The 25,877-nt window shown below is 41.6% G+C and overlaps 1 protein-coding gene across 2 annotated transcripts in view; it reads left to right on the top strand.

Moving 5' to 3' along the window:
* The window catches only part of GRM5 (glutamate metabotropic receptor 5), a 452,493-nt gene that overhangs the window by 243,244 nt on the left and 183,372 nt on the right, over nucleotides 1-25,877 (top strand). For both annotated transcript variants that reach the window (XM_039502070.1, XM_039502080.1), the window contains exon 3: nucleotides 13,709-13,958. In XM_039502070.1, coding sequence (XP_039358004.1) covers nucleotides 13,709-13,958 — 250 coding nt within the window. The remainder of the gene's footprint in view (nucleotides 1-13,708; nucleotides 13,959-25,877) is intronic.

Genomic DNA, 25,877 nt, shown 5'->3' with positions numbered 1-25,877 from the left:
TTTGTTTGTTGAAATGAAACAGACTGCTTAGTTTTGAGTCATTCCAATACTAAGTTGCATTTTCCCATGGTGGCATATTGCCGTTTGGGAGTGTGATGCCCCCAAAATCCCTGGCTGGACTACATCTCCCAGGATGTAACTGCAATGCTCCATTCAAAGCTTGGTCAGAGGGAAATCCACATTGCATTATGGGATACAGTCTTTCAGGGAGCTTAGCCCATATAGAGTAAGGGATTCAAAGTACAGCTCCCATAAGGCAATGCACGGATAGGGAAATGGAGTTTAATATTGTATTGAACTGATTTGAAATGAAACATTTTGGGTCATTTCAACAAAATGAAATATTCTGATTTGTGTTAAATGGACCCAAATCAAAATACTTAATTTTGATTTTCCAAAAGTAAGGTTTTTCTATGGAAACATTTGGTTTTGTGGAAATGGCATTTTCTGTCAGAATAGTTTTCTGATGGAAAATTCCCGACCAGCTCTATGAATAATATAAGTGAATGTGACAGGTGTCCGTGTTCCAGTCTGCAACACTCTGTGGACACAAAGTAACTTGCCTGTGAAGGGAGCTGATTTTCACTGAGATAGAAAGCAAGTAATGGACCAAGCCCCAGCTATATTACAGACCAAATTCCACTTGATGAACCATTGCTCTCCTCTGGAACAAGGCAGATCACAAAATCCGGGACGAAGGATGCAACAGCTAGGGACAGCGTGTTCTGAGTTTAGAGGATATATTCTAGAAAAGAATAGCCAAATCCAGAGTCCGGCCACAATTAGGAAATACTACAAAACTTTCCTCTTTGACAAAGACTTTCTGCTATAGGAGGGATGGCACCCTATAAGTGCTCCTATTTAAGTCTCCCACTTAAAGAGACAAACTACAAGCCATAGACAAGCCTGGTTTGATAAATAGGAGTGGAATAATTAGTTTCACACAGTTTAATAAAATCGCTAGAAACAACGGCAGCATGGGCGACAGTATGGAGTAGTCACTTGAGTACATATGCAGGGTCCCAGGCAGGTTTGTGGAGCCTGTTCTGCCGCCCATACTGCTGAAACTTCACTAATATTATTGTTCGAGATATAAGGCAGCTTGGGATGTCTACTCATCTACAGTCTCAGCTTGGACTGCAGGGTGAAAATACCCTTAGAGGTTTATACATCCGCCCATCACCACAGTATTCTCGCTCTTAGATAAGCGCAGGCTTTAGCTAGCTAGAAGCTAGCAGGCTCTTGGCTCACTAATCAAAGCGCCGCAGCACAACTTCTGATTGCACAGCAGACACAAACAAAAACAAGACACAAACAATTGTCTTTAGACTATAAAAAAAGCAACAAAAGAAAGCAACATCACCATCATCATATTTCTATGCGTTCATAGTCTTGTACTTTGAAGTCTTGTACTGGAGGACTTCACCATGGAGGTTATTCAGGGCAGGAGAGGGGCAGAGGAAGAGTGTAGTTTAGTTATCAAAAAGTAAGAAAAGATGACAGTAGGAAAAAGAAGCTATTGAGTCTATTCTCTAGGGATTCTCTGGGGGTTCTGCTCTGGGTTCTCAGGGAAAAGGATTAAGAGAAAGAGACTTTTTAATTTTAAGTAATTTTAAGACAAAATTACAAATTTAAAGAGACACAAGTTAGATGCATTAAACTGTGGAACTGGGTCAGAGTTTCCTAATGGGGGAAAGACTTTATGGATGAAAGACTTTCAAAAAAAAAAAAAAAAAATTAAAATTAAAGGAAATAATGGCACAAAAAAGATAATGGGCATATGCAGATAATTTTTAATTAATTAAATTTTAATTGAATTTCATGTATTGTGTATTGTTGTTTTATTTATGTGATGTAGTTACTCAATTAAAACTATGAAATATTTTTTTTGAAAATAGAAGATTAAAAGAATAAAAAAAAATAAAAATTTTTATTAATGATTTTTTTTTTTTTTTTTTTTACAGGAAATTGAAGAAAAAGAAATTTTTTTTTAAAATTTTCAAAAAAAAAAAAATTTTGAAAATAAATTGTTTTTTTTGTAGCAATTGTCAATGTTTTTAATCAACAGTTTCAAAAAATTAAACTTAAAATTTGCAACTTTCTATTCCCTGTGAAATCAAAATTTTTTTTTGTAAATGTATTTTAATTTTAAAAAGAAAAGATAAGAATTAACATTTGAAAACAAAAAAACAAAAAAAATCAAAAAAAAATCAAAAAATTTTTTTTTGCAATTTTTTTTTTTGGATTTTGAGCTGATCAAAAATTGTTGAGATTTTGACTTTGTCCTAATTTGGATTTTGTTTTGATTTTTTGTTTGTGAGAAAGGATGTTTTTGTTTGAAACCCTTTTCTGCCCACTTCATGATACTATCAACCATTTTTCATGCTGATCTATCAAATGTTGTGTTATTATTCCTTTTTATTTATTATTTTTGTGTCTGTCTCTCAGGAGACTGAGACTGTTCCCCCATCCTCCACCCTCCTACAGGGGGTATCCCCACGCTGTCACCAGTCTGGTTTTTAAAGTTGCCACCACACACATCCCCACCCTAAAAACCCACTGCCTGTCCCCCCCACTGTCCACACCTGAGAACACAGATTCAATCCTCTGACTCTACACACACCTCTCCCCAAATTCCCCCTCCCCAAGATTTCCAAAAAGAAGAAAAAGAGAATAAAAAAAAAAAGAAAAAAAAAGAATTAAAGAATAAAAGAAAATACACACAAAATCTCTAGCTGTCCAAGAGAACTTCCTCTCTCTCTAACTCCAGTAAAGTCAAATCCTTCCTCTCTCATCCTCAGTCATTTCAGCAGCAAACTACAAACAAAAATGACAAAAACAAAATAAACAACTTATTAAAAGAACAACTAATTAAAAAAGAATAAACTTCTAAGAATAGAGAATTAATGATTAAAAGAAACTTTACTCAGAGAGACTTGAGACATGAGACTTTCTCACATTTTAAGAAAAAAAAAGCACTCAAAATCAAAAGACACAGACAAAAAAAATCTCCACAGAGATTCAGGTGCTGTTCAGGTCTTTGTCTGCAGGGCCCTTTATCAGGTACATTTAATCAAACTGTGAGAGTTATAATACCTTGAATTCTGGTGATGATATTTATTTAATTAGTGTATTACGTGTCCAGATGTGTAGATGATGCCACATCAAAGTGACTATCTCACTTAAGAGAGCAGACAGACTATCTGAGATCCTAGGGTAAACTGTCCCCGAGCTTAAAATCACAGCAGGTCAGGGAGAGAGGAGGTTTAGGGTTTCTGGTCAACAGAGCAGAGTTGGGAGGTTTTGTAGGTTTCATCCCCCTTTTTCACTATTTTTCCCCATTATTTCCCATTCAATTGTTGGTTTTTAGGGTTGATGATGGGATTTCTCAAAAGATCTCTCAAATGGATATTTGTAGAGATGTTGATTTAGTGGTTTAAGTGTTTGGGTTGTGATAGTTGAGATCTCTGAATGGCTTCCAACCCTGATATTCTAGATTCTTCTAGATTCTCTGTTGCCTGCTATTTCTAGATTCTCTGGCCTCCTCTGTTTACCTCCCTAGTAGCCTCTGCTGGCTTCTAGAGAGCTCTTTCCCCATTCCATTGGATAGCCCATTCAGCCAAGTACCATTCCATTAAAAGCTGCTGCAGTTATCTGCATAGCCATGGCTGCTAATCAAATGCAACTATGAAAAGGCCTGGCCAAGTACCCAGTTAGATTAGATGCAATTAAATTAAGTCTTACACTTAATTAATTAGATCTGATAAAGAGTTAAATTAAATGCAGCTAACACCCCAAATGCTCATTGCCTGAATGCTTCAGCCTGGTAATCACCAGCTCCCTGGTGGCTGCCTCTGCAGCAGCTCTAGAGAACAAAGAAGAGCTACAGTGTCTAATTTCAGGATGAGTTCAAAAAGCTGAGATTGCAGATGAGGATGTGGAGGGAATGGAGGACCAACTCAGATATGCGAGAGTCTGGAGAGGCAGAAAATTAAAAACAGCCAGTTTACAGCAGTGTGGCTGGAATACTCCAGATTTACTCCCAGGGTGGGTGCGTTTATGTTTTAGAATCAGGTCCAGGATCCAAACCAAAAAAAGCCAATTTGGCCCCTTAGAAATCCAAAAGAGAAAAAAAGAAAAGAAAAAAGCCTGTCACTCTGGGTGTCAAAAAGCTTCAGAAAGAGGGGTGTGGCCTTATCTGAGCTGGAAAAGCAGAGGCAGGGTGGCAGTGCTCCTTGTCTGCTCTTCCCTCTTCAGGGGGCTGCTGAGCAGCTCTGTCCTTTCTCCCCTGTGTCTAGACTCACATGCTGCCCTGATGGGGCAAGGAGCTGGCTCTCCCTCCTCCCCTGCCCTCCCCCTCCTGCTGCTCTGCCTCCTCCCCTCTCCCCCCTCCCCTGCCCCCCCTGCCTCCAGCCTCCCCTAGAGTCTCCTGCGGAGCCTCCACGGGGCCTGCTGGTGGGTGGGCGCTGAGGGGGGGGGCTGCCGGTGGGGGGGGCTGGGGGGGAGGGGGGTGGGAAGAAATTTCACATTTTGTTCCTTTTTAGAATAATTTTTTTTTTAAATCATGGAATTCTCCAGGAAACAAAAAATCCAATTCCTGTCCAGCTCTAATTGCAGTCATGTTGATATGGGAAGTGATGGGATGGATTCTCTGACACTGGCAACTTTAAAATCAAAATTGGATGTTTTTCTAAAAGATCTGCTCTAATTCAAAAAGGAATTATTTGGGGGAAGTTCCGTGGCCTGTGTTAAGCAGGAAGTCAGACTGGATGATCACAATGGTCCCGCTGCAGCTTTGCTCCAGTGTTCTTCACACCACCATATTTGGGCCTAGCACAGTGGTTGGTGCATAGAGTGTGCAGAGGCTCCCTGGTGAGGTCACTCTGTCACGCCCATTTCTGTGTGACAATAGTGAGTGGGTTCTGAGTTTATGGAGAGCCTTGGAATGAGACCTAGAACATAAGAACATAAGAACGGCCGTACCGGGTCAGACCAAAGGTCCATCTAGCCCAGTATCTGTCTACCGACAGTGGCCAATGCCAGGTGCCCCAGAGGGAGTGAACCTAACAGGCAATGATCAAGTGATCTCTCTCCTGCCATCCATCTCCATCCTCTGACGAACAGAGGCTAGGGACACCATTCTTACCCATCCCAGCTAATAGCCATTTATGGACTTAGCCACCATGAATTTATCCAGTCCCCTTTTAAACATTGTTATAGTCCTAGCCTTCACAACCTCCTCAGGTAAGGAGTTCCACAAGTTGACTGTGCGCTGCATGAAGAAGAACTTCCTTTTATTTATTTTAAACCTGCTGCCTATTAATTTCATTTGGTGACCCATAGTTCTTGTATTATGGGAATAAGTAAATAACTTTTCCTTATCCACTTTCTCAACATCACCAGCAAAATCCCCCTGGAACTCAGGATCAGGTGCTACAACAGAAGTCATCCAGAGCAACAGAGCCTTATGGCACATGCGACCACTTGTTAAAGCACTTTAAGGCATTACATTAATTTCTCAGGTCACCCACAGTCATGGCTACTCAGAGCCACCCCACCATGTTTGTAGATGTTGCAGATAGGATTGCCAATTTTGGTTGGATGTATTTCCTGGAGGTTTCATTACATGACATAATCCTTAACTCCTGGAAACTTCAGGGCAATCCTGGAGGGTTGGTAACCATAGTTGCAGATCACCTTGTTCACTGGATAGCCTTTCTATAGGACAATCCTATTTGATCCACCCCATGTTTAGTATTAATCACCTTTGATCCTTTTAGTTAATTGGATCCAGCCCTATTAATTAGTCCAAATATCCCTTTGCCTCTCAGGGTGGTAGCTATTGTGAGGGGAGGAGGCAGAGAATATCTGTACGGATTTATTGGCTCTTGAGAACTAATATAATATGCTTGCTGGATTTAATCTGAGCCAATTGATTTCACCTCTCCAAAGGGTAGATTATCACTGAGTCAAGAAAACCTCTTACACCATTTGTCCTGAGAGCTGCTGGTGAGTTACTTACATTTCAGAATGTTTATCTGATCATATCTGACCAGAACTAATAGTACCACTGCTGAAAATGAAGCTGGTTAAATATTTAACACAATAATATGTTTCTATGCAAATTAAGAATCTATCTATCTATCTATCTATCTATCTATCTATCTATCTATCTATCTATCTATCTATCTATCTATCTATCCAAAGCCTAAAATAAGGAATAAGGTCCAGCTTTACCAAGGTATTTGGGCAACTAAAGATCAAGATAGGTGCCTAGTGGGATTTTCAAAAGCACCTAAGCAGCTGAGATAAGTCAATAGGAATTGGGTTCCTGACATTCAGTGTGAGTTTGTGCTTTTGTAATCCCATCTGCCTCTTTAGATCCCTTTATAAATCTGGTCCTGTCCTTACTATTAGCAATGGCCAAACCTAAGAAAAGTCATAGAATCATGTAAGAAGAAACCCAGTAGATCAGTGGTTCTCAAAGCCAGTCTGTTACCCAGGGTTCTTTTAACCCAAAGCTTTTGGTAACTTTTACTTTGTGCGAGGTGAAATATTTTTATTTAATTTTTATTAGGAAATAAATTAAGGGAGACATGGCCATCCAACCGATAGATGGCTGGCACAAACAGAACAACACAAGAGTGCTTTTACTTAATACTAAACTCTAATTAGTTTTAAGCACTTACACACGTTCGCAACAGGTTAGTGAAACACCCCCAACCCTTGATAATTACCGATGCTGAGCGTGGCTTTCGAGTGGCACCGTGACAGGCTTCAGCTGGCCAGGCTTCTGTCTGCCAGTGGGGACCCGAAGATATGTCCAGAGGGAGCGTCCCTGAAGAGCCCTCCTCAGAAGTCCAATTACCTCAAACTACTTCCCCTTATTTATACATTAGTAATACAATGACATATCCCTTAAAGAAAACTTGCTAAGAAAGCAGGGTTAAAAGGTCAGACACCTTATGATTGCCAGTTAGCCAGAGATATTTTTTTTTTAGAGTGTCCATGCCTTTGGGCCCTGACAAACATTTCCAGGGCCACATATAAACAGACGTCTTGTTTTTCTAAAATACATGCATCAGCAATTTTAACACTCTTAGCAGGAAGGGCACAGGGTCAAGCTGCCCTGTTTGTGGCACCCAAAACCCCCTCCCCTCCTGTCTGGTTACACTGAGGCCGCTGCATGACCAATTTATGACGTGCTGACTTAGCTACTTTTGTTAGCAATAAGTAAGAATGGTTCAGTATGGCCTGCTAACTTGACTACTGTTAGAAACAAGTGATAGTGGTTTAGGCACTTTACTGGTTTGCCAAAATCTCCCTGAACAGGTCGTCTGCTTGTTCAGGGAAAGTCCCTGGTGGGCCAGGCCGGTTTGTTTACCTGCCGTGTCCACAGGTTCAGCTGATCGTGGCTCCCACTGGCCACGGTTCGCCGCTCCGGGCCAATGGGGGCTGTGGGAAGGGCGGCCAGCACATCCCTCGGCCTATGCCGTTTTCTGCAGCCCCCATTGGCCTGGAGTGACAAACCGCTGCCAGTGGGAGCCGTGATCAGCCAAACCTGCAGACGCGGCAGGTAAACAAATCAGCCCGGCCCGCCAGGGGCTTTCCCTGAACAAGCGGCGGACTGGCTTTGAGAACCACTCCAGTGAATCACTGGTACATCTTCTAGTGATTTGCCCAGTCTAGTTTTAAATGTCACAAATGATGAGGTTTCTAACAGCAGTGTAGTCAAGAGTAAACTGAGTTTACCCATTTCTCATTTGGGGAATATGGAATTTAGTTAAGGTAAGTTTACCACTTTTTTTATTTGTTTTGTTTTGCAACTGCACCACTGGTTTCTACCATTTCGCTTTGGGAGACTGTTCAACATCCTTTTACCCTTGACTTTCAGGAAAAGTGTCCTGATAATCAGACAGCATGTTGCATTTTAATAATTTCTTCCCATTGCTCCAAGTTATATATAAATCATTATACATATTCAGCTCTTCAAATACAGCATCTTGCAAGAGGTATCTTGTTAACTCTCAAGGAAGCCAGTGAATTTTAGTACAAGATGTGTGGCTAAATCTGCTGTTCTGCTTTGAAAATCTCTACTAGGATCTCTCCCTACCTATCAAAAACAAGGGTAGTGCTTCTTGATTAAAGAAATACCCTCTCCATGCGAGGTAGGATTATCACTAGCTAAATAAATGATGTAATACATTTCTTCATTCTTGACTGACCGTTCTGTTTTCCTAGAAAATTACACTCTATAGTGATTTGACTTCTCCCCAACATCTGTATCAATTTTATATCTTAAAGTTCTCCAAATGGCCTCCTTTTTAGTTCCCATGCATTAAGCCTCATTTCAAAATGGGACAGATGTCTGATAACAATTTGCATTTACAGATTAGGACAAAAAGCAATAAAACAATTTTTGTGGCTCTACCAAAATTCTCTCAGCATAGTATTTCAGTCAGCTGGGTCTTTATTATCTTGTATTGGTATCCTCTAATCTGATAGAAGCAGATGTCAGTGTATTTTGTTTATTATTTTTAGACTAAAACCCCTGTTGCTTTTGCCTTATAATGCAGATTAGATCTCAGAGGTTTGTATTAAGAGGGTTTAATTGGCTCAATTGCTGGGCAGAAGGAATAGTAGGAGTAGAAAGTAATTTGCCAGACCCCTTTCTATCAGATCCAAGTATTATATACTGTACTACATTCACTTTCATCCTGGGAGGAGGCGGGAGAAAGAAAAAAGCACAATCTGTTCTTTTTAAGCTTCTTAATAGTTACTAGTACTGGTCCAGCTGAAGCTGAGCTAGCAGGTGGTTATAGTTATAACATAGGTGGTAATGCATGTACCTTATATTGAACCAAATTGTAAATCAGAGGCAGGGCTAAGTCACTAGCAGGTGATGTAATACATGATTTATTTATACATGTTGAGACATATGGGAGCAGATATTCAAGAGCTCAGCTTTCATTTATTCACATTAAAAAAGGGCTAGACTTTCAAAAGTCCTCAGCATTCACTTCTGTCCACATTTTCAAAAGAGATCAGCACCCAGTGAAAATCTGGCCCACATTCCAGTGTAGAGTCAGCTACAATATAAATTCATAGTTATTAAGTGCTCTAATGAAGAAACTGTTTAGAGGGACAGAGTTTGAATATAAATCACTAGTTTATCATTGCAGATTCACCTCTAGGTGTGGTTTGGTGAGTCTTAGGCCTTGTCTACAAAGTGTAACTCAAATCGACATAGCATAGATCTACTTATCGCGGGGACCACACTATCCAACGTCAACGGGAGATGCTGTCCCGTCGACTCCCCTTACTCTTCTCGATCAGTTGGAGTACAGGAGTTGATGGGAGAGTGATTGGTGATCAATTTAGTGGGTCTAGTGAAGACCCGTTAATCGACCATCGATGCATCGATCGACACAGCTTTGATCCTCCGGTAAGTGTAGACAAGCCCTTACATACTTAAATGGTGAAACAAAGTAACAGTAAATCAACTTCTCCCTTCTATTTCTTACCTGGGACAAGTTTTGCTCATTGTTAATGATTGGCTAAGAATTGTGCACACCTTCTAACCCTGCCTCTCCCATCCCAGCCCTCTAGTTTGTGGCACCCATCTATTTACATTTTATCTTTTTAGTTTGTAAGCTCTTTGGAGAAGGAATTATCATTTTTGTATGTTTTGGACAGAGCCTATGTGATAGGGCAGATAGGCCCCACGCTGGTAGGAAGGTGGTTAACAAGAACCTGTGGACACGGTTGCCCCCACCCTGCTTCACCTACAGCAGTTGTCAGGAGTGGAGAGGGGATTAAATGGAAGAGGCCCAGATCAGTTAGGGGCTGACCAGGAAGGCAGAGCAGAGCCCTGTTTCCTCCTCAGTGAGGGAAGCCTGGCTCTAGCCAAGAACCGGAGACAGCTTGCTATCTGGGTGAGCATCCTGGTGGATGAGGCGATTGGGCCCAGGAAGACTGACAAAAGGGACTGGCTACACAGAGACACACCCTGAGTAGAAGGGTGGGGTCCTGCTGAAGAATCCTTGGATGACCCTGGTTTGAAGTTCCCTTTCATTTTCGACTCTAATGCCCCAGAAGGGGTTGGACTTAAGTGTGTCATAGGCAGAAGGCTTAAGGCATTATGGCGCCAGACCCAGGAGGGGTGGCACCCAACTGACAGGGACCCATAACTGGGTAATTTGCACTTTGAGGGACCACAAGGGAGTGCTTCCTAGGCAACCCACTTGCAGCTTAGTACAACAGGGCCAACCTGGTTGTGGCCCTTATATTACTACCACAACATAGATACCACATTTCCTTTTTTATCGACATTTAATTTTAAGCATTTTTAAAACTTTTATCAGTTTCAGATTTCATAGCTGCACAAAATTATGGGTTTTAAGCATTTCTTTTATTTTCAGCAACTTAATATTTCACAGTTGTGGGAGGAACAGTAAGCTGGGTCAGACAATAATTATTTAATGACCGTAGATGCTGAGATTCAAACAGTTAAAGCTTTCTAACCATTAAAGAACACATTGTCAACATCACATGTCAAAATATACAAAGTAAATATCCTTAAATCAAACTCTAATAAGTTCTCAAGCCGCATTTTCTTACTTTGTCTATCTGTAAATTTAGATTATTATTGATGGAAATAGTTTTTTCGTTGGTTTGGGTGTTTAGGGTGAAATTGACATTTACTGACACTTACCAATAAAAATCTAATCCTTCCAAGCCTACACAGAATATGAATAAAATCTGGTTTCTTTGAGAAGCCTTACCAAGCATCTCTCCTTCCATGAACACCCCAATCTCCAGCTCCTTTCTCCTTGAGGGAAATATGTGGTGGAAACTCTTGATGAAAACTTCCCATAGCCTCCTACAACATTTTCTTCCTTCCCTGTTTTTTGGGGGTTTTTTCCTGGAAGGGAAACATGGCTTTACTAATTTGTTTTTGTGATATAAGGGAATCTAACAGTAATGATTATTTTTCCACCAAAAAGTGTTCATTACCACTACAGTATAGCTAAAATTAAATATACATATCTCATCAAAAGTACTCCACAACAGGGGAATTCTCTATGAATAATTAATTAAGTAGTTTAATCAGCAACGATTATGACAAGTGGATTTGTACAAGTACCTTGATGCAAAGCTGCATTCTGTTTTTGTTGAATCTCCCTCAAGCTCATACTGCACAGCTAGAGTTTTCCCAACTCAGAAACTCAGTCATTTTCAGAGTTAGAATATCAGGATGTTTTTCTTCTGAATGCTGAAAATCTGCATAATTTGGTAAGTGGCCTCATTATTTTGAAGCACTTTCTTTCATTTTATTAGAGGCACCTCTTACTCTATGGTGTAACAAAATTACAGGGCCTTGAAATATTACATGACCAGTACATCTGTGACATAATCATATTTGTTTGACTATAAAAGAGTCAATGGTTGGGACGTTCATTGAGAAAATGCTACTTGTGCTGCATTGTAGTTAAATCTATCCTCAGTTTTAGAGCAAGCCTCAAGGTAATAATTTGTACTTGCACTTTCATCTGAGGAGTTCAGTGTTTTATATCTTGAAAAGATCCGGTTCTGTAGGTGAATTACAACTGGTTGGAAATTTTCCACTGAAAAAATGTTTTCAATGGAAATGCAGTTTCTGCAAAATCAAAATTTCCCATCAACAAATTATGATTTTGCTGATAATGTTTTAATTTTCTGTGGGAAAATCAAAAGAAAATATACTTTTTTTTTTTCAAACCAACTTGATGTTTCATTTTGGGTCAATTAGCCATTAGTTTGTGTAGGCCTGAAGTGCTGCAGGACCTCATGGGAGTTGTAGTTCGAGTACCTAATACCTCCATTTAGTCTATCGGCTGGGTTCCCTGGCTGGACTACATTTCCCATGATGTACTGCAGGCTCAGCCTCTGGATGAACTGATGCATTGCCTCACATGAGCCACATGACCATGGCACATTATGGGAGATGTATTCTGGCTCACGAGCCAGGGTCATAGATTAGAAAGGCTCATGAGACATGAAAGCTACAGCTCCATGAGACACCACAGCAGCTTAGAGGAAAACAAACTGACATTGAACTAAGCCAAAATGACACATTGTAACATTCCCAAATCAAACAATTTTTGAACTTTCTCTTTTGTGAGAACTGATGATATTTTGATTGTTCATCCAGATTTGAATCAGGCAGAACTTCTGATTTTGGACCAGTTTTAATCCTAATATGGGAGGGAGGGTAGTTTTGTGGTTAAACCTCTAGACTGTAAACCAGGAGGTCTAGGTTGAGATCCTGGCTCTGCCACAAACTGACAGTATGATCTTTCACACACAAGTCACTTAATCTCTCTATGCCTCATTTCTCTTTGCGTAAAATACTTCCTTTCTCTTACCCTTTGTCTGTGCTGTCTATTTAGAGTGAAAGCTCTTCAAGCTAGAGCCAGTCTCTTACTCTGTTTATTTATGGTGCCTATCACAATAGGCCTTGAGAGTCTACCATAATACAAATGATGTTCATTTCATAGATGTGTTAGCTGAGTTGCACAGGGCTGGAATGACTTGCCCGAAGTCATAAAGCTAGACAGTGGCAGAGCTAGAAGTAAAACTTACAAGTCCAAATTCCTGGATCCAGCTCTAACCACTCAACACAATATCTTTCCATTGTCATTATTTTAGTATATTCCTGTATAATGTTGATATGCTGTAAAGTTTGCACTGTTTAGAGTTTCTTTCCCTGAGGTGCTAACAGATGAGTTGAGGATCAGCAGTTCCCAGCCGTTGTGCTAGGTGCCATTCGAACAGATAACAAAGAGATGGTCTCTGCTCCAAAGCCCTTGCTATCAAAACCAAGGGGCAACAGGTGAATACCGGCAGAGAGACACGTAAACAATGAGACAATATTGGTCTGCATGTTAGGCCTCAGTCTCAGGACACCAACGCCCAAATCGTTGTCAAGTTTAGCAAAGGAATGTTTTAAGGAAGGATTTGAAAGAGACAATGGGGGTGTGTGTGAATGTTTACAAGGAGCTTCTTCTGTGCGTGAGGGGCAGCATCGGAGAAAGTATGAAAGTTCTTCTATTTTGGTTTGAATTTACGTTTCTACTTTAATAAAAAAACAAAAATGAAAAACAGCATTTTAACTTACCATGACGCCTGTGTCTTCTGTTTTACCGCATTTTCTCTAGAGATGCGCAGAAAAGGACCTTTCCTCAGAGGGTTACTTGTGCCACGCACACATTATTAGCATGTTTAAAATACTGGTATGCTTCAGATTGCGTTATGTACAAAGTCACATTTTTTTGCTAATTAGTCTTTTTTAACATTCAGAATATTTTAAAGCAGGAAGACAACAAACAAACAATTAGTTCTGAACAACTTATTTTTACCTTTTAAAAACTGCCAAAAACCTCAAAGCAATTGAGCTAATTCAGTCAATTTAGCAGACTTTGAAGGGTTAGGTTGGTTCTGTGATTTATAAACATTTTGTTGTAAGCATTGTGTTCTCTCTCTCTCTCTCTCTCTCTCTCTCTCTTTTAAAAGAATATTTCTTAATGGTACCTTGTTAGGGTCAGTGATGTGAGCACCATTAAAATTCCAGAGCATTTAACCTGATTTTTTTATTTCCTAATATGGAAAACCTTGAAAATTTTAATCTAGTTATTTACAGTTTGTGGTTTCTTTTGTTTCCATTTAGGAAACTATGGTGAGAGTGGAATGGAAGCCTTCAAAGATATGTCGGCCAAGGAGGGGATCTGCATTGCCCATTCCTACAAGATCTATAGCAATGCCGGTGAACAGAGTTTTGACAAGCTCTTGAAAAAGCTAAGGAGCCACCTGCCCAAGGCAAGAGTGGTTGCCTGCTTCTGTGAGGGCATGACTGTGCGAGGGCTGCTAATGGCCATGAGGCGCTTGGGTCTGGCTGGAGAGTTTTTGCTTCTAGGCAGGTGAGTAACCCTGTATAATTATAGGCGTTCACGGAGATGCATAGTACGACTGGGTCCTGTGCAGATGCTTGTGCGTGCATAAGCGCGCACACACACACAAGTTATGTACTGTGCGTGTGTGTGTTTCCTGAAGTTCAGGATATCATTTTAGCAGAATCTTTGTCATCTATGATATAGATACCAAATAGGTTTGTGTGTATACATTACACTGTACACAGTGTCTCTGTTTGGAAGGCGTTGCTGCATAATACAGTTTTTCAGAGAGTGGCTGTAATAGATAGATAATTATTTCTGTCATATGTTATCCTTGTTCTTTGCTACATTATTTTAAAATGCATATAAATATGATGCCATTAATAACTAAAACTATGGCTGATCTGAATGTTGTTTTAAGACACAGCTGGTCTAATCTTTGTGTGGAAATGAAGTAAAAGTCTCTTCAAAATGGAGAGATTATTTATGAATGATTATTTTCCTTTGGCGGTAGTGCTGTTCCATTAGCATTGTTCTAAAGAAAGTATTCAGCTGTTCTTTCATATGATCTGGTGGTCAGTCATCCTGGCTCAAATGCTCACTTCCATCTGCATGGAAAGGGGAGAGAGGAAAATATTAGCTGCATTAATCAAGCAGGAAATGAGACTGTGGTGATTGCACAAAGAGGAAAGGTGACTGCTGTATGTGCAGTGTGCCTCTGTGTATTTGCCACACATTCCACATAAACTAATGGACCTTGGGTGCTGGAAGGTGGGGATGCCAGGCTACATGAAGGGGTCTCAGAACAGTCACTTGACTGTGACACGCTCCCCTTCCAAGGAAGTGCAGCTGGAAAGGGGAGCATATGCTACCCTAAGAATGAAGGTTCTGTTGGAAGGTTCACAAGCATGCTGTACAGCTGGCAGAAAAAAGAGCAACGTGACAGTGAAGCCGGCTGTACTGGAGACGGAAGGGTGAGTCTGTGAAGAACGTGGAAGGGAAGCACCTCCATGTAGCTGGCTTGGAATATATGGGACTTGGGCCCTTGTCAGCTATAAAATCTATCCACTTCCTAGATCATGCTTCCTGCCCTTTTTACCATGCTGCCTATTCCTCTTTGGAAGGTGAACAGTGGAGAACAGCATGGGCTCCTGCCTTCTCCCATTGACCCATCACAAGAACGAAACAATCGTCACACCTTTTTGAATAATTGTAATTGCTAATTTATTTCGGCTCTTCAACCAACGGGAGTCCATTACTATGGCTATTTTTTTTTCCTATTGAGGTTGCTCTGTTGTATCATCCATGTTGTCTTGTCTTATTCCATCCATTTGTGGCCTGATTTACAGAGAATCTGTTGACTTCAGTTGGACTTGTGGGAGCTCATCACCTTTTATACCTCCTTTTACACTTAACACATGGTGATGTTTCTCTGTTGCAGGCCTCAGATTTTCAAAAGGACCTAAGTCCCACTTTCAAAAGTCACGTAGGTGCTTTGTTCACGTAAACCTCAAAGTCCCACTGATTTTATTAGAAGTTGCTCATTTGCAAAGTCGTAGGATTTGGTGCCCAGTGGGTCCTCTGTGACTGTGAGACAGAGTCAATGTAATGGATACTTGTAGATCTTAAAAAAAAAAAAGTTAAATACACGTGACCTCCTATTTTTCATAAATGATACAGTATGTTTCCAGGTTATCTGGCAGCCGAGCTGGGGCCATCATTTAAAGGGCTTGGAGCTCCCTGGCGGCTGGAGCCTCGGGCCCTTTAGTTCGCCCTGGGGGCTACCAGCCACCTCTGCAGCTGGGAGCCCCCTGGGTGATTTAAAGGCCCTGGGACTCCCAGCCACAGCTGGTGCCGCAGGGCCTTTAAACCTTGAGGCCCCGCCTCTTCCAGATGAGGCCACACACACCCCCAGGACTCCAGCCGTACCGGTAAGTCCTGTGAGTTACTTTCACCCCTGGGCGGCACGTACGGCTCTTTAGTGGCAATTCGGCTGCGGGTCCCTCAGTCCCTCTCAGGAAGAGCCGCTGATCGGGGCCTTTTTTTTTTTTTTTTTGCCACAAAAATGCTGGAGCCGTCCCTGGAGGTTATATTCAAGGGTTGTCATGTCTACTTGTAAGAATGTTTTAGAGGGATGATGGTTTATTTTAGAAGTCTAAATAGTAAACAGCTTTGGATTAAAAAGAAGAGTCTATTCTGTTGGAATGATTTATGCATTTTCTGCACCTGATAATATTAAGTTCATCTATGAATAGAGCTGCATGAATTAAGGATTCTTCAGTGTATTGGCAATTTTAAAACATCAAAAAAAATTTATCAAATCGAACCAACAGTTTTAGAAAGGTTTGGTGAAATGAAAAGTTTAAAAGTCATTTTGGTTGAGCGAAAAAATTAGTTTTGACAAAATCAGAAATGTTTTATTCATTTTTTTAAATGTTTTTTAATTTAAAATAAATGAAATTAAAGGAAATTTTTGAACAAATCGTTGTTTTATGCTTAAAAATCAAACGGTTTTGTTTAGAAAATGTCAAAATCAAACATTTTGATTTTTTTATGAATTTTTACCTCCTTCCCCTCCAACAAACGTTTGGCAAAACTAATATGAATTTGCAAAGCATTTTGGTGTTGCTGAATCTGCATTTTTAACTGAAAAAAGTGTTGGCCTAAGAATGTTTCCCAGCTGTATCTGAGAAACATATTTCTTCACAATTCAGACAAAAGAGAAATGAAGGGGTCGGGGGGTAGCTATCATTTGCAATAAAAAGCCCATGTGATGAATGGGACATGAAATCGGTGGTGCCCAGTATCCACTAGGGACAGCTGAGCTGGGAGAAACTAATTGCAGCTACCCAACCTGGGCCTGCTTTAAACTATAGCAAGCTGGCTGGGGCCCCAAGGGGCTGTCAGCCAACTGGAGATTAATGGAATGCCGCATGTTCTCTTCATATCCTGCTGTCCCCAGGAAATGATCCTAGCATTACCTCTGATCCTGGAGGCTGCACAAAGCTCTGCGACTGTTGGAAACACCCTCTTCACTGGAGCCATCCTCATTTTGGAAATCTGTTCAGCAGGAGCAATGTAAAGGGACTGATGCATGGCTCAGGATGGGTCTGTATACCGTAATACATTCCCATTGCTGCAGCTAGTAGAGAATATATATCAATTCCAGCTTGTTATTGTCTAAAGATGACTTGTTTCGGCACAATAGCATTTGTTTGACTATAAAAGCGTCAATGCTTGTTTCGCTGAGCATCTGAGTCGTATTGGTAGCATGGCATGTTTATTTGATAAGCTACAGTGAGCAGCAAGGTTCCTGAGAGGCAGTTTAATCAGTAAGCTGCACCTCGGTGTACATTAGCGAGCTGATGGGCAAGCCCTGGGTGTGTTGCAAAGAAGAAGGCCTAAGGCCAGCCACTCTGCCACAGCGCAACGAGCCTAGAAATACACACTCTGGTGTGAGGGGTGACAAACAGGAGAGGTTTCAGAAACTGCAAAAGACTTTTTGAAGAATTAGATAATATCTAGTGGTGGGGCCTTTTTGTGCATTATTTCTGTGAGGAAAAAATACGGCTTTTAAGAAGAGCTTAGAAAACCATGGGGGTTGAGGTAGGGGGGATCATGAACCTGGCTATGCATCTACCCAGGGAAGGCAGGGTCCAAAGTGCACAATCCACTGCACAAGTCCATCGTCACCAGACATGCCTGGGGAAAGAAAGAGCAGCTACCGGTGGGCTGCAACTCTTCTTCTCACAGCTACCGGTGGGCAGGGGTGGGAAGTGGCTGGAGCTTTGGATCTGCCCCTCCCCCATATACCAGCTAGTGCAGCTTAGCCAGGGCAGACCACACCAGGTCCTAAGCTAGCCCACTAACCACTGGGATATCCTTCCATCATGGGTTTACTCCCCTGGCCCCCTCAAGTTTTTACGCACAGATACCTTAATCATAAATCATAAATGCATAAATCATAGAATCATAGACTTTAAGGTCAGAAGGGACCATTATGATCATCTAGTCTGACCTCCTGCACAACGCAGGCCACAGAATCTCACCCACCTACTCCTGTATCAAACCTGTGTCTGAGCCATTGAAGTCCTCAAATCGTGGTTTAAAGACTTCAAGGTGCAGAGAACCTTCCAGTAAGTGACCTGTGCCCCACGCTGCAGAGGAAGGCGAAAAACTCCCAGGGCTTCTGCCAATCTGCCCTGGAGGAAAATTCCTTACATCTTGGGAAGATGGATTTCGGTCATCTAAAAATCAGAAAGTGACTTTAAGACACTTTAATGCTGTGGCTATTTCTTAGCACACACACACACACACACACACACACACACACACACACACACAAAAACCACTCTCTAATTTCATATGAAATCATTAGTAAGGTTACCTATATGTCACAGATGTCACGGAAGTCACGGAATCGGTGACTTCCAGAGACCTCCATGACATTCTCTGCTTCAGCCCCAGAGGCTGCAAGACCCTGGAGCTGACAGCCAGTGGGGCCCTGGTCGGGTTCCAGCAACAGGTGACAGAAGCAGGTTCTAGCAATGGGCGACAGCCTCTCACAGGAGGAGGGGGATGCCTTGGGCGAGTGCCTGGGGTGTCCCGTTTTCTCTTTGAGAAATATGGTCACCCTTTAGCTCCCAGCTGCCGTGGGCAAGGGGGGAAGCTCACCGCTCCCAGCCACCATGGTGATGGGAGAAACCATGGAGCTGCAGCAGCAAAAGTCACAGACAGGTCACGGCTTCTATGAATTTTTGTTTATTGCCCACGACCTGTCCATGATTTTTACTAAAAATAACCATGACAAAATCTTAGCCTTAATCACGAGTATGATTTTTGACGCAGACAGAACTTGGGCCTGGAGTCACATGCCAACTGAACTTTGGTTTTCTCTTACAAAGGTAGAACAAAGAACAGTGACCAAAAACTTTGTGAAAAAGGTAACTCTTAATGAACACTAAACTCTCAGCATTCTCGGTAGTAACCGTGATTGCATTGCCTGTCTGTGAAAGTATTCTAGAGATGAAAGATAGAAAATGTTTAAGTGGCGATAGCCCTCTAAGGCTTTTTTTTTTTAATGCATGGAAAACATTTTAAACGCTCAGCAAATGTTTACCTCATAGGCCTAGTGGGATTGGATTCAACCCCAAATGAAAAGGTGAGTGCACTGAATTTCAAGTGTAAAAAATTATGTGCTACTTTAACCCTGCAATTATTTAGTTTAGTAGAGATGTGTACACAAGGCTGTATCCATCTGTGCTTATTGCTTGTGGCCTCCTCAGGTCACCAGACAGGAAATATTACAGATGGCACTGATTAGAGTACAAGAAATACATCCATTAAACAGTGTATCTGTCTGCAGAACATATTGCAAAAAGAAATATGGAGTATTAATATTGTTGGGTTAAATCATTTTATTCTTGGTTATGTGGCTAAATTACAGTGTGGTTCATTGGATCAGGGACAGCATTCTGTTCTTCATTTTATTTAATACTCATTTCTAATAGCAAAAGTTCTGTTTCATACTGTGCACCTGGCTTTGTCTATTCCTCCTCACCATCAGTCAAGACTCTTCTTTGATATTTGAACAAAACTTCTACAACAGCTGCTAAATTGACCATTTTGTGCTGCTAATCCAGCCACTGTGCTGCTCAAGTGTTGTTCTGCAGTGAGGCTGCTCTCATGTGAGATAGGCTAACTCAAGGCAAGTTAACTGAAGTGTAGAAAGCTCCAGTTAATTCTGCAGTGAAAACATAGCCCTAGTTTCTTTTCCTCTCATTCATACCTGACACTTTCTCACCAGTACAGTTGAGGACAGGACTGAGCCTTTGGTATTTATTGTTTTTCTGTATTTTTTTTTAAATTCAAGTCCACTAATTTGCATCTAGCAGCAGTTCCCCATGCTACTTCACTATAAATAATACATATGATTCCCAGCTTAGCAGGGTGCTGTTGTAGCAGCATCTAAGATACCCCACCCTCTGGAGTAATGAAGGGGTAGATTTTCTCACTACTGGAAGCCCCTCGTCAGTCATGTGGTGCATTAAAGCCATAAATAATAACTTTTTCTTTCCAAAAAATAAATCTTGCAAAAAAATTTTTTGCATTCCTTTCTGAGCAGCTTGGTTTAGCATACTGTCCCTGACCATAAAGTGGTTTGAAACAAAACAAAACTAAAAAGCAACCTTCTCCTTAGTAAAATAGGGCTAGATCATGACTTTCCTCTTGGACTGTGTGTGTAACTTAACATTGCAACATCCCTTTATGAAGTAGAGTATACTTCCTGCCTGTGCACCCATCCAGCTCCACTAGATGGCATGTGGGAGAGAGGAAAGAAGTCTGCCACCGTCAGCCCTCTCATTCCTTTGCCTCTGGGGGAACATGGTCCCTCTGTTCCATTGAGCACTAAGGGGCTATGATGGGGGTAACAGTAATACAGCCACATAAAGGAGGAGGGAATTTTATCCCTCTTCCCTCCCCCCGCTTCCCTTCCCGGATATGCCAGGGATAAGGGCATGCTAGCCCTTAATTTATTGAATTTGCTAGATTTTGTGATGCTCAAGAAGCAGGCAGGGTTGTGCATTGGGAAGAAGCCGCATCTCTGTGCAAGAAATGGCTGAGCATACAACTTAGCTGTGCAAGGAGAAGCTAACTGAGGGTACGTCTACACAGATCGGCGGGTAGCAATCAATCTATCGGGGATCGATTTATCGCGTGTAGTGTAGATGCGATAAATTGATCCCCGATCGCTCTCTTGTCGACTGCTGAACTCCAGCAGTGTGAGAGGCGGAAGCAAAGTTGATGGGGGAGTTGCGGCCGTCGATCCAGCACTGCAAGGACACAAAGTAAGTAATTTTAATTCGATCTAAGATACGTCGACTTCAGCTATGCTATTCTCGTAGCTGAAGTTGCGTATCTTAGGTCGATCTCTCCCCCCAGTGTAGACCAGGCCTGAGCAGGAACAAGTCAGTTTGGGAAGTGGGATTGATCACAAGGAGCTCAGCTTTGCCTACGTAGGACTAGATGTGTGTAAGTGGCTCAGCTATATATGGGTAAGATCTGGCCAAATGCACCTTAGTGTTACAAAGAGTGGTCTTGTTCATAGGTGCATTAGTCTAGCACTCAGGAGAGCTGGGTTTCATTTCCAGTTCAGCAACTGAGCTGTTGGTGATCATGGGCATGTAATGTACCCTGTGCCTCAGTTCCCTCCCTGTAAAATGGGGATAATTTCTCCCTACTTCACAGGGGTGTGGTGAGGATAAATTCATTAATGAGCATGAGGCACTCAGGTGCTACAGCAATGGAGGGCCATATAAACACATCGATAGCATGTGAGTGGCTGGAGTGAAGAGAAGAGGGGAGCAGTGTGTGAAGAACTTACTGGGCAGGAGCCTGGTTTCTGCCTAGGGGGCAGTTTAGGAAGGCAAATGAAAGACCAACTGGTAGGAAACTCCGATCTGTGTGAGGAATGTCTGGTTAAGCATTAGATACAGGGATATATGAGAGAAGCTTAGTTTCACTGCTCAAAGATCAAAGCAAGATTGCTGATCTGAGGGAAATGACAAAGGCCTGGGCTACACTAGTGGAGGGGTTCGAACTAAGATACGCAACTTCAGCTACGCGAATAGTCAAAGTATCTTAGTTCAACTTACCTGGCCGTCCTTATGGCGGTGAGTCGACTGGTGCGGCTCCCCCGTCAATGCTGCTTACTCCTCCTGCCGAGGTGGAGTACGGTCATCGATTAGCGGATCGATTTATCGCGTCCAAACAAGACTTGATAAATCGATCCCCGATACATTGAACACTACCTGCCGATCTGGGTACCCTTTGTCTCAGTAATTTAAAAAGAGACCTTTACTAAGAATTACTAACTGTCTGTATCACAAAGAAAGACTTCCTGGCAGAGGGTTTAGCCATTTCCTTCCTGTAAGATGTATCAGCAGGGTAGGTCACTGTCACAACTAACAGGCCTGATCCAGGGTTTGTACATGTTCCTTTGCTTAGGGGCTCATTTAAAATAAATGAGGGTGTGAAATTTTAGAATCCTGGAAATATTTGTGGTAAATTCATTTTCACTGTTTCTTCCAATTTTGGGGAAAGGAAACCAAAATGTATCTCACTAATAGTTCTAGTGGTGGAGCCCTCAGCAGAAATGTGGAAGTAAAATTCCACACAAGCGTGCTGCCATCCTCTTTTGGGCTAAAATAACCAGGAGCTAAAAATGGCTTTACAGTGTGTTCGTGTAACCCACTGGGGTGTGTGCACTACAGGTTCCCTCTGGGCTCAGTTCACAGAGGACAGGAGTCTCTTATAGCACCACACAAGGCTTGTGGGATCTTTAGCTCAAACAGTAGCAGTTAATTCTTTCTGGCTCCAGAGGTCCCTGGTTCAGTCCCCAGTATGTCAGCGAAGCTGGCAGCTGTCACATTAGTACCTATTAATTAGATAAATACTACTTTTAATCAATATTAGTTGTAAGTTAATTAATCCAGAAAAATTACTTGGGGGCAAAATGGTTTTAAGGGGGTGCAAGGTCTTCCCTCACGCCTTGCACCGTGTCTGGATTGCTGTTTGCAGAAGGAAAGAGCAGCTTCCATGGGGCTGTTCCTCTCTCCACAATGAGTGGACGAGGAGGGGACAAAGCTCTGGATGAATCCCCTCACACATGCATGCCAGCCCATGGAGCTGAGATTGTGCAAGGGGTGGGGTGGTGAACTGCATCCCCTAAAGAGCTGCAATAACTTACTTATCTCTGCATGGAAGGAATTGTTACTGAGTTAATTCCTTCCCGTAGCTGCTCCTGGAGTGACCTTGCTATGCTCTGTCCCTTATACAGCATTGGAAATTAGATCACAATGTAGCCCTTACTTATCTGTTTTATAGATTATGGCAAAGGTTCCAGAACCTTTCCCCACTGCCAGAGCCATTCCCCACTGCCCCCTACCTGCCGCAGCCTTTTACTTCAGTAGGGAAAGGCTCTGGAAGAGGTGATGCAGCAGGACACTACACTGCTAAAAATGTGCTTGGGCATGTAGGGAGCCATATAGGGTATATAACCTGGGGGGCACTCTAGGCATGTAGGGCACTCTACTCTATTGCCTAAGCTGTGTTTAACTGTCTACATTCCTGTTTATACCAGTGCTAGCTGGACATCCCATGACTGTATTCTACATGTTGCTATAGACGAAGATATGATTTGCCTCACCTAGATCCAGGCCCGCATCCCAATCTTTGTGTGTTTAAAATCCAGATCCAAAAATTTTGTGACTCAGACCCCTATCTAAGAAATATATAATCCTGTGGTCCGTATTCATGGGTTAGTATCTGGTGGGGCTGTGGGAGTCAAAGTAGTTGGATTTGGTGCCAAGTGGGCCCTCTGTGACTGTGAGACAGAGTCAATGTGATGGATACTTGTAGATCTTTTTAAAAAAAAGTATAAATTTGTTTCAAATAATACTTCTCACTGTACCTTTATGCAAATCCTGAATCATCACAATGTGCTGTGGGACAAATGTTGGACCAATGTCATAGTGGGCTGAGCTATGACCTTGGAGAAGTATGTGCAATTCTTATTGATGCCAAGTGGGGATGCACGTGCTTCTCTTCTCTGAGGGAAAGCTCGACCCCATATAATTTAAAGGTAAAAATGATTTTTTTCATAGTGGTCTAGATAAAAAGATGAGGCATAGTCCAGTGACTAGGGCATGGAATTGGACTTGTGAGACCTGGGTTCTGATCCTGGTGATGCCATTGGCCTTCTGTGTGGCATTGCACTGCCTAAATCACTTCTCTGTGCCTACATTTTTCCCTCCCACAGTTTGTCTTTCTTGCTGTTCAGGGTAGAGACTGTCTCTTCCCACATGTATGTACAGCACCAAGCACAATGGTGCCACCGTCCTTGCTGGCACCTCTAGGTGCTACCATGCTACCAAAGGTTAATAATAATTAATAGCAATAATGAAAAGATATTGGGTCATAGCTGTTCAATGAGTGTTCTTGTGGCTTTTCACTTTATGAATCTGTTTGTAATAATTAGTGTAAAGCAGTGGTCTATGCTGCTACTGTAAGATAACTCTTTAATGGTGACAATGTTACTTTGCTTCTCATGCCACTCTAACATTGCATAATCACAGGCCCAGCATGGCTACCTCATGAATACAACCTTGTGCACAGATAAATGGTTTATTTATTGAAGGTTCTAGTTCCCTCCCTCACTCCCATTAATACAAAATGTGAGTTTCATATGCATTATAGGAATAGGCCACTGAATTGTAAACTACACCTCCATGAGGGCTGCATTACCTTATTTTTGATATGCAAATAAACCATAAGCACATAGGATTTGCATGAAATTTTTATTCATACAAACGTACAAAGACATTGGAAAAAAGACATGAGAAGAGAAGAGAGCAGGTAATCCTGAAAGTTTTTGTTAGGGTTCAATTCTCTCAATAGATGAAAGAACAAAATCCCTCAGAAATAAAGGCAAACCCCACATGAGGCAACCCACACAAACACAGCCAGCAACCCAACAATGTGACAGCTTCAAAGAAAATGCCAAGCTGCCAACATATTTGCATAACAGGCACAGTAGATGGAGTTGCTGGGATACTGTCGTCATTTGGGACTCAAATTCTGCCTTCCTACAATATGTGCACGCAGCTGATTTTACAGTCATATATGCCTACATGTAATGCCCTGCTTTGCCCAAAAGTCTGTTAAAACAGAGAATGGGGGAAAGAATAGAGACATGCATAGCACAGGGGGTATTTGGGAAGGTGTCAGCCCTCTTGACCCTCTCTTTAAATGCTGCATTTCTCCTGTTCTGAGAAAGATCTGAAGTGGAGGACATTCAGCTAGAGATTTCTGGACTGAGGCCACCCTGGGCTGAGAAGGACTAGCACACTTAGGTTGAGAAGGACTCTCTCTTTGCGCAAGACTGAGAATACTAAAAGTACTCCTTGGGAGTCCTGCAACTTAAAAAAAACCCAAACCCAAACCCAAATTGGTTTCCAGAAAGATGGTCTAAAGATGAGAAGCCAATAGAAGAAGAAATGTAGTGTTTTGACACCACAGTGGGCATTCCACCATTTGTGGCAATGTCTGAATAAAAAAAAGAGACCTGAATACAAAGAGACAGATTTTAGAAATGATGAAAATGGGACTGAGAATACTGTACGCCAACTAGCTTCCATCTTAGAATGATATAATATCATGTTGAACACTATGGAAATGATTTCACGTTATGTCAGTCCTCATCTTCCAAGTTTACTGTCTAAAGAATGTTAGTTAATGAGGAAAAGTGATTCTCAGAATGTTGCCCACTTCCCCTCCCCCGAAGTTCATTCAGTAATTGGTACCCAACCACAACTCTGTTTTGCTTTTCTTTCCATTTAATAATTTATCCTAAATATTGTATTGACATTTTTTACAGTTTCATATACAGGACTTGGGAAAAAATGTTTACTTATTTAAAGTGCCTATTCTTAACCACAGAGGAGAGTTTAATCTTTCTGCAAATTCCTATTAACATTATGGAGAGTCATACATCGGACTGGAAATATATTCCAATGTGGTTAACTGGGAAAAGCTATTTTTTAAAAAAAATCTTGAGAAACATTCAAAATACTTGCAGAGATGGTAGATTCAATGGTAGCATTATGAGACCCTCGTCATTACGGTAATTGTACTTGTTGCCATTAGTTTCTCAATTCCATCACTGCAGGATTGAAATATTGATAATTGGTGGATATGAATGTAGTAGTCTATCTATTCACCATAATGAGCTTTGGATCAGGTCCTTAGGAGCTTCAATAACTGAGTGTTAACATAAAAATATGTCTAATATTTCTGTGAGATTTTAGGGGGAACTGTCTGGAGTGACCCTCTTCTTGTTTGATATATTTTTAAGGCTTTGTCATCTTTGTTATAGACTTCACTTTT

Source organism: Mauremys reevesii, linkage group 1 (assembly GCF_016161935.1).
Source record: "Mauremys reevesii isolate NIE-2019 linkage group 1, ASM1616193v1, whole genome shotgun sequence".
Classification (NCBI taxonomy): domain Eukaryota; kingdom Metazoa; phylum Chordata; order Testudines; family Geoemydidae; genus Mauremys; species Mauremys reevesii.
Note: the sequence above shows the minus strand (reverse complement) of the source record. Positions and strands in the feature narration are given on the sequence as shown.